Source organism: Bos indicus, chromosome 10, assembly GCF_029378745.1.
Source record: "Bos indicus isolate NIAB-ARS_2022 breed Sahiwal x Tharparkar chromosome 10, NIAB-ARS_B.indTharparkar_mat_pri_1.0, whole genome shotgun sequence".
In the NCBI taxonomy this organism is placed as follows: Eukaryota; Metazoa; Chordata; class Mammalia; order Artiodactyla; family Bovidae; genus Bos; species Bos indicus.
In genome coordinates this window covers 64,778,956-64,793,589 of record NC_091769.1, presented here as the reverse complement: position 1 = coordinate 64,793,589, position 14,634 = coordinate 64,778,956, and the positions used below count along the sequence as shown (strand labels likewise).

Here is a 14,634-nt window from a genome sequence, read left to right as displayed (position 1 = left end):
ATGGCAGTAAGCAGTCACTAATTGGAAGGATTTTGTGTTTTTACCCAAAGGATGGATTTCATCCTACAGTTTTTCAAGCCACTTCTAGTGGGAGTGGGATCTATCTGTAGGGGTGACAGTATAACCCAACATGCTCTCCAAAAACATAATAGAGTTTAATTTCCTGTTTAATTTTAAAAATACATAGGAGTTTCATGCTCTATTCCATAACGTGTTCAGTGGTATGAAGGTGGCCTTCAAAGAGCAATATTTAATTGAATGATTATAAAATCAGTATCTGGAAGGAGTCTCAACCTATTCTAGAAAAAGAAAATTTCCAACCTATAGAACCAACTTTTTGAGATGTCCTGATTTCAGTACCATGTAATCTTAAATTCAAGACTGCTTCTAAGATCAAAAATACATATCAATGATTAAAACACTCTACATTCTGTAATACTTTGTCTTAGGGATTAAAAAAATAATAACCTGGGCTTTGGAAAATGTTCTTACACAAAAAAGCAAAGAGAGGATGGAATATGCCTATGTTCTGAAAATACTGAAACTTTGGTCAAGCTGTAACTGATTAAAAAACCTGTTGGAACTAGGATTTGCCTTGGAGCCTTCACAGCTGAATATGATAGATTAGTGAATGGAAGTCCAGGAAACTCTTACCTTCAGCCCAGTTTTGAAGTTCAAGGCCAAACATTCAATGTAATCACTGTTCAGAGGTAAATATATCCCTGTTACCTTTATGCTGTTAGCAAGTTTCTTCTGGAAAGGATATAGGGGAATGGTGATAGGAGAAGGTGCAGACAGACTGACTTTCCTCAGTCCTAGGAAAGTCAAGGGAACAGTCTTGCTCTAAGGCTAGCCTTGCTTCATGAGGTCTGTAAAAGTTTTCTATTTAAAAAAATCCCAGCTATTCCCAGCAACACAGTTGTTGAGGAACTAGCCTACTGTGTTCCCCCTTTCCTTGGCAAAGTAATAAAGCTACTTTCTTTCTTTTTCAAAAACAACAACAAAAAAAAAACCCCTATACTCTTAACAAGAAATACCTCAATATATTTTGGAGAAAAATCTACCCATACACATCTTCTCCATACTTTCAGCATTTTGTTAAAATGAACAAAAGTATTAAAAAACAAAACAAAAAAACCCACCACCACCACAACCCACAAACCAATGTGCAAAGACTGGGAAGTGAAACATAGACAATAGGAATTTAAAAGTCAAACCAGAACAAGTCTTTGAAAAGTCCAGGACAGGATACAAGGAAGCTATTTGGTAACTTACAAAGTATCATCTTCATGTTTGGTAATACGCACAGGCCAAATTTACAGTTTATGTCCTGTAAAAGTCACATGAGAGCCTGAAACCAGAATGCTGCTTGAAAATGATGAGCTCATTGGTGATACTTCACTGAACCTTACAATTTTAGGAGGTTTAAACATCTTATCTCCATGATTCCTGAAGAGATACTTAGTCATAGGCTTCATACTTTTTATATATGCTTCATTTATTTCACAGCTTATAGCAATTATAGTAGATCATAGTTGGAACTGAAATATAACCCCAAAATATTATTCTAATATATTAAGTAAGGCTGAAAGTTTAGCATAAACAAGTTTATAAGATCGGTACCCCAAATTAGGATTAATATATGACATGAACCCCCAAAATAAAACATCAAAAAAATAGAAATAGACCAAAGAGTATGTCACAGAGCATGTAACGTATAAGTGCTTACTTATGTATCTAAAACTGTATTATTATTTTCAAAAATAGTTGTCTTTTACTAGCTGGGTACCTGAAAAACTTTAAAGAACATACTCTTTTAAAAGCCTTATAAGCAATTTTCAATTCACTTAGCAGATCAAATGTTATCTTTTGGTTTGCGAACTCCCAGTTGGCACCAACTATGGAAGGTATTCAACATGTATATATTTTTATTTCATTCATTTTTTTTGGGTCATAACTTATGTGCAAAATTAAAAAATTCAGGTGAAGAAGCTTTATGCTGAAAAATATTCTTAAATGGTGCTGGTGATCATGGTGCTGTAGAAAATGGCTTTGCTGCTGAACATTATGTATAACATGGTAATTGAAATCTTGCTACCCTTTCTCTATATTTTGGCCCCAGACTCCAAGGGGGATAAAGAAAAGAAAAATGATAAAGGGAGGAGAAGACCTTTTGGTGACTCAGTTAGCTGTCAGACCAACCAATCACAGGAACTTCCAAGCGGGCTCTGTTGAGAGCTTGCTGCATCCATTTATGCTGTTATGGTCCTGAAATGGTACAACAGAGCACACCAGAGGCCAGCAAACTTTTTCTATGAAGGGACAAGCAGTAAATGTATTTGTCACGACTACTCAATTCTGCCACTGTAGCATGAGTGCAGTTGTGGTTGAATGAGTGTGGCTGTGTTCAAGTAACTTTATTTACAGATGCTGAAATTTACCTTATGTAATTTTCACATCATGAAATATTATTATGATTTTTTAACATTAAAAGATGAGAAAACCACCCTCAGAAACTTAGGCCATACAAACAGATTGTGGCAGATGGGCCAGTGAGGTATGGTGTCTGAGCCCTGGTCTGAAACGGTTGGAGGTCCTTGGGGCACTAAGCTCACACTTTCCGATGGGCCTCACCAAACTCACTCCCACAGCAGCTTCTTTCTTTCCTTTCTGCCATTGTTGCTGGGCTGCAGGGACATCAAAAGGGGCTCATATGGGAATTCCCTGGAGGTCCAGTGGTTAGGGCACCCCACTCCCACTGCAGGGGTCCAGGTTCATCCCTGGTTGGGGAACTAATATCCTGCATGTAGCATGGCCAAAAAAAATTTTTTTAAGAAGTGACGGATATAAAAAGATAAAGGTTATTTCAATCTCTCTTTTATCCTCTCTGGAAGATTTTCTTCAGGTTTATTTCTTAAACATCTAAGAGGCCATTAAATTGGAGATTCTAAAACTAGATAGCTTAAAATCTATTTTCCAATGCTTTTCTATGAAGATTACATTTTGAGGCCTATTATGATTATTTATTCAATTTTAAATACATAGAAATTTAAGGCACTGTACACTTTCATTTTTTTAATAAACCACATGGCAAAACAATACTTTAATAAATGTATAGGAAATTACAATTTGAAGATTGCAAATTCAGTACATATACATATACTATAGTTTGATTTTAAATTACAAGGACAGACTCCAGCTTCAAAATCTTTCTAAAATCAATCATTATGCAAAATACCTGGTTTCTGAAAGCGTATATGGGAAAGTATATACAATTTCTTAAAGTGTGATATGGCTTACTTATTAACATGTATTTATTTAGAGAAGCATAAGCTTTCCAAATATACATTATCTTTCAGGTGCAAAGCTGACATACTGGCACATTTCAATTTTGTTGCAGTTATTTCAGAATATACTTAATTGCAACATTTAAATTGACACTGTCATAGGTTTAACTGGGAAAGTCTTCTTAAGTGTTTTCCAATCTTACCAAAAATTAGAAAATGTTTGTTGGTCATCACAATATGACTAGAAGAATGGGTTAAATCTTTTGAAAGTGAGAATTCAATGACTGGCTGGCTGGAATGTGTAACGGAGGGGCACACACACAATTTAACACTGAGGACTTCCCACGATGGTTCTTCTCCACAATCTGTGTGCTCTTACTGGCATCACAAGCAATATCCCTGGCTAGCGATCTGTAACATAAATGTGAAGCCCTGTCTGGTGGGATTCACAGGACAGATCTGTAGCTAGGGTTTGCAAATGATATCGTGGTTAGAGAGACATTAGGCATAATCAACAGTTTGGGGATCAAGCTGGCCTCCCCTCAACAGAGCATCCTGCAAAGTGTCACTCTGCATTTGTGACTAACAATACCCAACTGGCTCCTAAGTGAAGCTTGATTCAAAGACAAACTGAACCCGATGAACTAGTCTTGTGAACACATTCTGTAACTTTAAATTTACTATATGTAAGGCAGAGGCAACAGCAAAAGTGTCTAAAACCTTATTCCAAAGGGGCTCAAATTCTATGTAAGAACACCTTATTTCGTTGAACCAACTGAAGAAAACACATTTAGCTAATTGTGCTTGTTTCAGAAGTGAACACTTCTCTGTGGTAAGAGTGGTTATTTGAATCTTAGCAGTGATCCTGGCTTGTGATTGTGCAGTGCATCTAGTTCTACCACACTTACCATAAAGCTCGGCGTGCAGAGAAATTTGGATCAGGAACAATCAGCAGCTTAAACAAAGGTTCTACCTTACCCAGAAACACACTTATAAGTGCTGCTTTGTCTCTGAAGGATGGTTTTTCCTCATATTAAAATGAAAGGGAAGCTCACATATCTGATCCTGCCTGTGTCTATTCTGGGAAAATTCTACTGAAGACAAACACTCAGTGAGGACACCTGAGCTCAAGAGGTAGAACCAGAACACTGAGACTCCTAAGAGCAGGAAACTAGTTTTAGAAAATGGGAATGAAGCACCTGAAGTGGAAAACAGTAAAATAAGAAATCTAGTGATTTGGCAAACAATACTGATGGGAGCTGCAAGTTGTGAAAATCCTGGCTCACATTACACAGGGAAGAGCTAATGGAAAATGTATGGAGGAATTCCGTCGCTTCTGGTTCTGCATTTCAAAGCCCTCTGAAATATGCTTTATGCAACTATATTCCCCATTTTATATTTCTAAAGCAGCATGGTCGTTAATGAAACAATAGGCCATAAAAGTCAAAATGCTGCATCTGGTCAGAGCTGTGAAACACAGGTTATACACATAAGTAACTGATTATTTGCAAATGATAACCAAAATACACCTCACTGAAGAATTGCCCAGTTTTATGTTGTGATCTGTTTTCCTTATGCAAAATTAATAATGCTAGGTGTTTATACAAACAGCCACTGCCTTTGCTGGACAATGGAGAGCCCTTTTTGAGAGCTGGCTGAGGAGTCTAACTAGGGGCTGTAACTAGGCGGGGGAAGGACAGACCAACTGTGCAATTCCTGGTCATATCTGCTAAGTTCACATCCTTCTCTGCAGGTCTTATAAGTTAGAAGTTAAATCTATCAATCCTCAAATCTTACACTCCCAGTGAAGTACCAGTACAAAGTCTATAGTCCTTGCTACAAAAAGGAAAGCATAGGAAAACTTCATGTGTTTCTCATTTTAAGGAGAACACTATAAGATTTACAAAAGTTTTTGGTCTTTCTGTGTTTTACAAAAGGATCCTTTCAATCCTCAAATGTATTTCAGACTGTTTCATCAAGTAACTTTCCAAGGAATGGGTTATTTATGAAAAGTCAGATATAGCTATTTAAGATAAAGGAAAATTTATAAGAAACAAGCTGGGTAGCTATGAGGAACAATTTGCAAATACGGGAAACCATTAGCATAATTAATGCATATTCTTTTTCCTTCTCTTGCTAAGTGCTCAAAGTCTACAAGTGCCCAAATGTCCACTGAAATGCCTCCCATTTATTCTTACTTGCCCTCTGTATTTTAATTTTATATTTATTTTGATTTCAACAGCTTATGTGCTACTGAAATTTTTGAAAAAGTCAAATCATTATTTTAAATAGATTCACAGTAAGAATCTCATAAAGTTAATATTTAACAAACACGAGGTTTTATTACAAACCATTAATCCTCATCAACCCTTTTTTGGGGTAAATCCAGGTTTTATCTTAGGTTTATTACATAGTGAGGTATTTGGCAGAAAGATAAAGCATGTGTCCTGTTCATTTATATCAGGAGTCATCTGCATGCCCATCTAGGATTTCAGTTCACAACTTGCTTGGTACACTGCTGCTCTACTCTGATTCTGAGGAGTCAAAGGACCGTATCTGTTCTTGGTATAAGAAACTGTTCTTCTTGAAAATGGATTTCTAACATGCATAAAGATAATCTCAAAACCAACAGTTGCAAAATGAAACATGAATATTCACAGCTGCCTCTTTAACACAATTGTTACCAATTAGTTGCCTCTGCTCTGAAAACTTTTATGCTTAGCCTCCCCACAACAGATTTAATGTCCATCCCCATTCCCCTGCTTCAAAACATAAGAACACACAAGGTCAAAAACCCTTGAAAATTTTGTCTTCTCAGAGTAATATCTTCCCCCAATCCCTCTGGGCATTTCTGTTATGATATTATTATTGGAAAAACTTCCAAGTTATACCCTAGGATTTCTGGAGTCTGTGGAGAATCCCTAACCCGTGTCATTGATCTGAAATTATTCCTGGAGGAAGGTGGTTGGTCTACAGGAGAGGTGGAGGGCACACTGAAACTTAGTTGCCCAGAGTTCTACCCTGAAAGGGCTCCCACAGGTTAACTGGCATGGAAGCAGGAAGGAAGGTACCAAGCAACTTCCTGTACAAAAGGCAAGGCAGTTTTTAAAAGGACAGAGGGTCATTGTTTACCTTCTGTGGTCTCTTGCTGTTCTTAAAATAATTCCATGAACAAGTGATTTCAGGAAGACTTAAATCTGAAACCCCACACCCCATTCTCACTCCGTTTTTTTTTCAAAGTATCATATTATAATTTGAGTTTATGATTCACTTCTGCTATTCAGAATAACACAGAAAATATCTCCTAAACAATTTAGTATCAGTGGCCACAATAGGTAAATATTTGATTCTGATAAGATTACAAATAACCAAAAATGCTAACTTTGAGATACAAAACCCTGTACTATCTGGAAAAAGTTGATTACAAATTATAACAATAAGATTCAAACTTATTTGTGAAATAAAACATTTCTGAAACTCTAGGAATACATGCTTATTCCACTCTCTGGATAATTAGTAGTACTTTGAGAAATAATTTTGGTAAAAAGAGAGGTGGGTGTCAAATTCAAGAAGCTGGGTTCAAGATTACATAATAAAAAAAAATCAGTTTTCCAGCACTGGCTTGATATAAAAATGGTCTTTAAAAAGGATTTTTAAATGCAAATACTGAATTCTTGATGCTTTCTTTAAGACATGTACTGTCATAATTAGTGAAGTACGGTCTTGGATTGTCTTCTGTGAGGTATCTGTAGAGTCATGTCTCATTCTGTAAACAGTGTTTTAGAAACATCTTCATATGAGAATCATGGTGAAGTCTCATTTTACCATTAAACAGAAACTAGCACTGGCAGGCTGGAGTGTCTGTTTTGAGAGACCGGTGCTTGATAGTGACACAGCTGTCAGGGATTCCATTTCTCACTCAGGTGTGCATTTATTGCTCTCACATCTGTGACTGCAGGATAAATAAGGCAGCAGTCTCTCATATATACACAGTTAGGAACTGGAACTCTGACAGTTTGCACAAGTTCTGTTCACTTCTTGCCTGTAACTCTGAAGCTGAATAGTACATTTATACATGCCAAACGTGTTCAATAATAAATGCTTTGCTTTGGACTGTACTTCCTCCCATTTAGATGAACTTCCAGGAACTGCAATATCAAGAAAATATCATTACTATTCACTGCACACTGTTACATTATTAGTGAACAAGACAAAGGGCAAAAAAACAATCATACTATTCTGTGTACATGTTTTTATTAGTTTGAGTTCTACCCTCTTGAAGCTATTCTGTTAGAGAAGTGTTTCAGTTCACAAAGCCAGAACGACTTCTTCTTATTCCAATTTCTCTAGTGCACTCTTGCATAGAGAAAGAACACTAGACATCAATTACAAGTCTTTCATCTTTTGTAGTCTTTTTAAAAAAGCCATAAGCATGTATTATTTTGATAAAAAATAAAAAGCATCAATCTGTGAAATGTTTAGATAAAAACATAGAGTCTAGCTTTTTCTATATAGAAAGAACATATAAATATACTTTATGCCTTTAATCTGAAGGCAAAAAATCTATCTGTAATATCTCATCAGAGAGAAAATGACCGCTCTGCTATCATTATATTGACTTGCAACTCACCTTTTGAAGAGCTTCACCCTTCCCTTAAAATAAATCTTTCCAGCAGAAAAGTCTTCCTATTTACTCCTAAGGACGGTTGTTTAATTCTAAAGATAGAAGTCCACCAACCCCAGCATTTACCGTCAGCAACATACTTAGCTGTATGTGTACTATGGCAGTAGGTTTTCCTGAAGTGAGAGACCAGATATTTAAATCTTCCACTGAATGTACATCTTCTATTTTCATCAAAGCTTCTTTGATATAGTCTACATTCAAATGGCTTGGTACACCTATTCAGAATGGATCATTTATAAATAAAGGCTATTTTAAGAAAAAAGTTATATATTACTAATATGACATTTTTTAAGAAAAGAAACCAAATGGGTTTACCTAATTCAGTTTAAATTAGTACTTTAAACTACATTAAAACTTTAAGATAAACTATGCATATATATAGCAGGATATACACGAGAGGTTAATAAATACTTAAAAAAATGCTCACCAAAAAGAAATGTCAACCAAATCAGAATACTTTAATAAATAAGCTAGGATAGACGAAAAAGGAATATACAATGATGATAAACCTACTTTGAGAACTCACAGTTACATGCTTATACTTAGTATCAGTAAGGCAGGAATGCTGGAAATTGAATAGCAAGTTAAATGGGAATTACAGACTTAATACATGAATTACTAAACATAACTACATTAAGAATCATGAGCTGCATTCTTGTCCTAGCTCCACAGTTTATTAGCAGCATGACCTTAATGAAGTTATGTTACCCCACTGTGCCACAGTTTTGTTGCTGGTAAATGGGGATAATAATGTCTGCCTTGCCTACCTTTCTTGGCTATTATAAAGATCAAATGGGTAATAGATGGGAGAGTGCATTGACTCTTGAATGTTTTTTCATGTAAGGTGGTATTATAGACTAATAAGTATTAGTAAAAAGAAAGACATGACTCCTACCCTAGAGAATCCCTCCCGCCAACAGCCCCAATCTGATTTAGGAAAATAATAAACTCACAATGGGGATACCAGAGAGTTTACCTTCTAGAATTATCACTACTGTGTCCCATATGATTCGAAAGGTTGTAAAAGCCACAAGTAATGAAAACACATATGTACAGATGGGATCAGCAATCCTGTATTCTGGCTGAAAAGAGACAAATCAAAAATATGTGATTAAATACAAACAGACATAAAACAAGTCTGAAAAGCAAAGCAAGGCATACTCTGTCCCTTCTTTAGCAGGACTGGAGCATATCTTTAGAACTTGGATATTGCCAGTCGAGAAATGTCTACTGTTCTTTGTGAAACCCATTTCCAGAAGTTTAGCCGTTTATTCAGCTGTTTTCCTCTGTGCCTCCTCTAAATCTTCCAGTCACAAGCCACAGACTATCAGAATTGAAAGGAGTTTCAGCAGCCATCCATCTGGTCTAAGCCCCTCATATTAAGGTGAAGGGAACTCAAGTTTAGAGCTGGGGGACTTGCTTAAGATCAAAGCATTACAGCCAGAGCCAACACCAGAACTCAGATCTCTGAATTTTCATTCCGGTATATATTCCAGTACCTAGTAGTTGAGTGACAAAGCTTAAAACTGAGTTTTTCAGTGAAAGCACCACCAAAACCAATAGATAAGTTATTCCTTGAGGTGATACTATTCTGACTAGTGCTAATAAAAAAGCGATACTGATAGTTCAGGTATGTTTGCATAATGCAAAATGAATAGGACTGGCACTGGTGTCTAGCACACTGATAAAAGATAGTTGTGACCTTTAGTTTAGTTTTGTTTTTTGTTTTGGCCGAGCCGCGCAGCGGCTTAGTTCCCCAAATCTTAGTTCCCCAAAAAGGGATTAAACCCATGCCGCCTACATTAGAAGCACAGAGTCTTAACCACTGGACTGCCAGAGAAGTCCAGTCATTTTTAATGTTGAAATTAAATAATATTTTCAAATCGAAGAATTAGTGATCATGTTACCTTGAATCGTATGATGTATGCAGCTATTAGCACACCAACACTCTGTACCAGATCCCCCAAGGCATGGACAAATGCAGCTCTCACTGCCAGGCTATCCTGCCCTTGGTTGTGTCCACATCTGGGACCTGTGGTAGGAGAATTTGAGGGCAGGGAGTGGGAATGGGCATGATGGTGACCAGACTGGTTCAACAGAAACCCCATTCTGTTAAGAATAAAAGAAAAGATTATTATTCTTTCTAATATTATTGATTAAAATATTTGTTACTAATCAGGCACTAATGAGGCAACATGAAACTCATTCATTTAATTAATATTTGAGCACCTATTATGTATCAGGTACTGTTCTAGGTGTTGGGGTCAAAATAGTGGTAAGGCAGACATATCCCCATGGAATTATGTTCCAGGAGAGAGGGCAGAGAATTAACAAATAAATACATAATGTACTGGTTGACAATGTGAATGCTTTGAAGAAAAAGTAAAGCATGGCAAGGAGATGGAGAGTGATGGGGAGTGATGAGAAAAGGCCTCACTAGAATTCTGAGTAGAGACTTGAATGAAGTCAGGAAGCAAGTGGTGGTGGAAGAGTGTTCTAGGCAGAAGGACCACCAGGGCAAAGGCCCTAAGATGAAGATGTGCTCTATGTGCTTTAAAAAGCGAGACAGCCACTGTGGCTACAATAAAGTGACCAAGATGCTAGGAGGTGAGCTGGAGAGGTACATAGGATCTAACAAAGTGGCCATGGTAAAATGTTTTGATTTTATTCTAAGTATGAATGGAGGCCATTAGTACAGGGACTGGCAAACCAGGGTCTGTAGACCATAGTTGGCTCACTTCCTGTTTTATACATTTTTTTTCTTTTTCTTTTGCAAATAAAGTTTTATTGGAACACAGCCATGCTCATTTGTTTACATACTAAATGTGGGTGCTTCTGTTCTATAGCAGTAGAGCTGAGTATATGTAAAAGAGGCTCTCAAAGCCTAACATATTTATTATCTGGTCCTTTTACAGAAAAAGTTTACTGAACCCTGGCCCAAATGATTAAGTAAGTATTAAAGATTTTTTAGTTTTTAGGAAAAAAGTTGGTAGTTAGAAAAACTTATTAAAATAAAAATACTATAAAAGTTATTTTAAAAACTTTGTCCTACTTAAATTCCTGATTGTTAGTCAAACTTCAGTATACCTGAGCAAACCCATGAGAAACTTATATAATTCCACAACAGTATTTTATTAACATTTAGAAGAAAAGTTAATGTACTATAAAACTTCAAAATATATTAAAATATCACTGCACATTATTGAATGCATACACAATAGTCTCTAAGTTCACAGTACTTGAAAATATTAATGTGAACACAATACAGAGTGTGATACTATAATGGTAGATAGTGTCACTATAAATTTGTCCAAACTCATAGAATGAGTTTAACACCAAGAGTGAACCCTCATGTGAACTATGGATTCTGTGCAGTAATGATGTATCAATGTACAGCTCATGGCTTGTATTAACAAGTGTACCACTCTGGTGGGGGATGTCGATAATGGGGGAGGCTATGCATGTGTTGGGATAGCGTACATATGAGAAGTGCTTGCAGTGAACCTAAAACTGCTTTAAAAAATAACGCTTATTAAATTAAAAAAAAATACAGCTTACATCACGTTAACTGCAACTCCAATAGCTGCAGTAATGAGCATTATATCTCCATTTATTTCATATTTCATGTGGATAGTTCTTTGGACAGCTTCATAGAGGAGGAACCCCATTAGTATATACACCAACAGCACACTAATCATAGCTGATAGAACCTCTGGAAGGAAATATATAAAAAATAAATATATTTGTAGAATGGTTATTATACTTCGTACATACTAAATACTGTACAGTCTCTAGTTTATATATTCTTCCCTCTAAGGAGATAAAGGGATTACATTATTTTTGTCATGTCATTTTTCTTATTTAAAAAATTGTTGTTTGCTTTGGATCCTCTATTAATTCATTCCCACCACTCCCCACCTCCTTCTCATCTCTTTAGGGTCAAATTATATATATTTACAAACAAAATGAAAAAAACTGAGAAAGAATTTGTAACATACTTGATTACAGACTAATTTCTCCATAGATGATATACTTACAAATCAATAAAAAAAGCAAACAACCCATAAGAAAAATGGGTAAAGGACACAAATAGTAATATACAGAAAAGAAACAGGTATCAAAGTCAACCATAATACAAGAAATTCAAATAATTCCTTTTGCCCCTTACTAAGTTGGCAAATGTTAAAAAGTTTAACAGCCATAGTTAGCAAAGATATACTGATAGAAGCATAAAATAAAGCTATCTTTTTGGAAAGCAGTTAGTAAAACTAATACAATTTTAAAATGCATATATTCCTTAATTCTAAAAGTCTATCCAATAGAAACACATCCATATGTATACAAAGACATCTACAAAATTTTCTACTGTAGCTTAGCCTGTAGTATAAAAAAAGATCCAGAGACATCTTAAATGCCCATCAATAAGGAACTTAATGGATAAATTATGGTATATACATAATGGGAAGCCATAGTCATATATATAGGTATTTTTAATTGAAGTATAATTGATTTACAATACCATGTTAGTTTCAGTTGTACAGTACTGTGTGTGTATATATATATATTCTTCAGATTTTCTTCTCTTATGCTCAGTCACTTTAGTTGTGTCTAACACTTAAGTTGTGTCTAACTCTTTGTGACCATAACCTGCCAGATTCCTCTGTCTATGGGATTCTCCTGGCAAGAATACTGGAGTGGGTTGCCATGCCCTCCTCCCAGGGATCTTCCCGACCCAGAGATGGAACCTCTGTCTCCTGCACTGCAGGCAGACCCTTTAGCACTGAGCCACTGGGGAAACCCCAGTATAACAAATATTGAGTACAGTTCCCTGTGCTGTACAGTAGGTCCCTGTTGGTTTATTTATATTTTTTAAAAAAGGGGGAAAAAAGGGACTTCTCTGGTGATCCAGTGGTTAAGAATCCACCTTGCAATCCAGGGGGACACGGATTCGATCTCTGGATGGGGAACTAAGATCTCACATGCCTTGGAGCAACTAACTCCACACACAACTACTTAGCCCACGCGCCACAACTACTGAGCCCATGCACCACAACTAGAGAGTTTGTGTACCACAGTGAAGGATTCTGCATGTAGCAACAAAGACTTGACTCAGCCAAACAAATAAATATTTAACCAAATAAATAAAAAGAAAAAAAATCAGGCAAATTGATAATCACAAGAAAAGACTGACAAGAAAATGTTATACCTGGGAAGTGAGAGTGAGTGCTTGGGGAATTTATTTTTCTCTTTATTCTTTTTTGTAACACTTGAAAAATTTTAAGTTTTTACTATAAACACATTTGTCTTTAGACTAAAGAAAAACAAACCCATTTTTAAAGGCATGTAAGTATGCATGAATGCACTTTGACGTAGGAATTCCTCTTCCAGGAATGATATACACACGCCAACTGAGCTGCACACACACAAAATGAGGTATGTTAAGAATCTATTTATCAAATATTACATATAATAGCAAACAAGTGAAAACAATAAAAGAAGTGATTAGTAGGAGCCTTGTAGCATGGAATATTATGAATCTGAAAAAAGCGTTGAGCTCTTAATGTTTTAATAAGGAATCATCTCTGTGAAAAAAGAAAAGTACACAACAGTATATATGATACGTTAGCATTTGTGCCAAAAGAAAGAGAATATATAAATAATGATCTGTACATGCAAACTCTGGAAGAATATACAAAATACTGATAAAAACAGATTGTAAAGGAAATGGGTGGCTAGGAAACATGGATAATGTTCCACTATATATGCTTTACACCATGTGAGTAAGAAGTAAAAATCATTTTATATCTTAAAATTATTAATATAGTACAATATAAAGTACATTTAAAAATAATTATTATATAAAACTAGTGTTGACACTCAGAACAATAACAGAAAGAAAATATATAACATTTTTCTTAAGAAATCAAATATTAAACCTTTAAGTGTTATAAGTTAAAACAACCTGGAAAATTGTTATCTGGGTCAACTCATTGCTCAAAGGTCCCAGGCAGTTCCAGTATATTGGACTTTGATACATTTTTATTCCACCTCATAAACTGCAACACAGAAAACTATTTCTCCAAAGACATCTCATTAATGTAGCCAAAACTCTAAAATTCTGTGAATCAACAGATGTTAGAATAAGACAAAAAACATAACAACTCCTATTTAAAACTATGATTCACCTATTCCTGACATACTAATTATATCATACTTTAAAGGAGACACAGCAATAAGAAAGATAGAGAGAAAACCAGCTGAAATACACAAAGATAGGGAGAGACAACTATATCAAGTCTAGGCTCTAAGCCCCTTAAGGATATGACTACTTTACATTCCAGGTCACATTTACTGTAGCACTCAGCAGAAAGGCTGGCATGTAGTATGTACTCATGTATTTATGGATGGATCTGTAGAATGAAGTTAGTTAGTCTGAGTAAGGAAAAATAAAAGGGTATATATATACAATTAAGAAGGTTAAGCTAAATATGAACAATAGGTTATTTACTAAATCCCAACAAACAAGAATAGGTTAAAAGGAAAGAATTAAGCCAAATATAAGACTGAAAACACGTAGAATTTCTTGTTAAGTTATAACTGCTGATGGCAAAACATACATATATAAATAATATAAAGAAAGAATAAATAACAAATTTTGAACTG

General features: G+C 35.5%; 1 protein-coding gene and 1 long non-coding RNA gene across 2 annotated transcripts in view; one reads left to right on the top strand and one right to left on the bottom strand.

Annotated features, from left to right (window-relative positions):
- LOC109565159 (uncharacterized) overlaps positions 1-14,634 on the top strand; it is a 97,665-nt gene that overhangs the window by 21,953 nt on the left and 61,078 nt on the right. The window lies entirely within an intron of this gene.
- SLC30A4 (solute carrier family 30 member 4) overlaps positions 1,478-14,634 on the bottom strand; it is a 32,429-nt gene continuing 19,272 nt past the window's right edge. The window contains exons 4-8 of the mRNA XM_019968901.2: positions 11,530-11,683; positions 9,879-10,080; positions 8,948-9,053; positions 8,052-8,186; positions 1,478-7,435 (exon numbers count right to left, since the gene is read on the bottom strand). Of these exons, the coding sequence (XP_019824460.1) occupies positions 7,281-7,435; positions 8,052-8,186; positions 8,948-9,053; positions 9,879-10,080; positions 11,530-11,683 (752 nt within the window). The 3' untranslated portion in view covers positions 1,478-7,280. The remainder of the gene's footprint in view (positions 7,436-8,051; positions 8,187-8,947; positions 9,054-9,878; positions 10,081-11,529; positions 11,684-14,634) is intronic.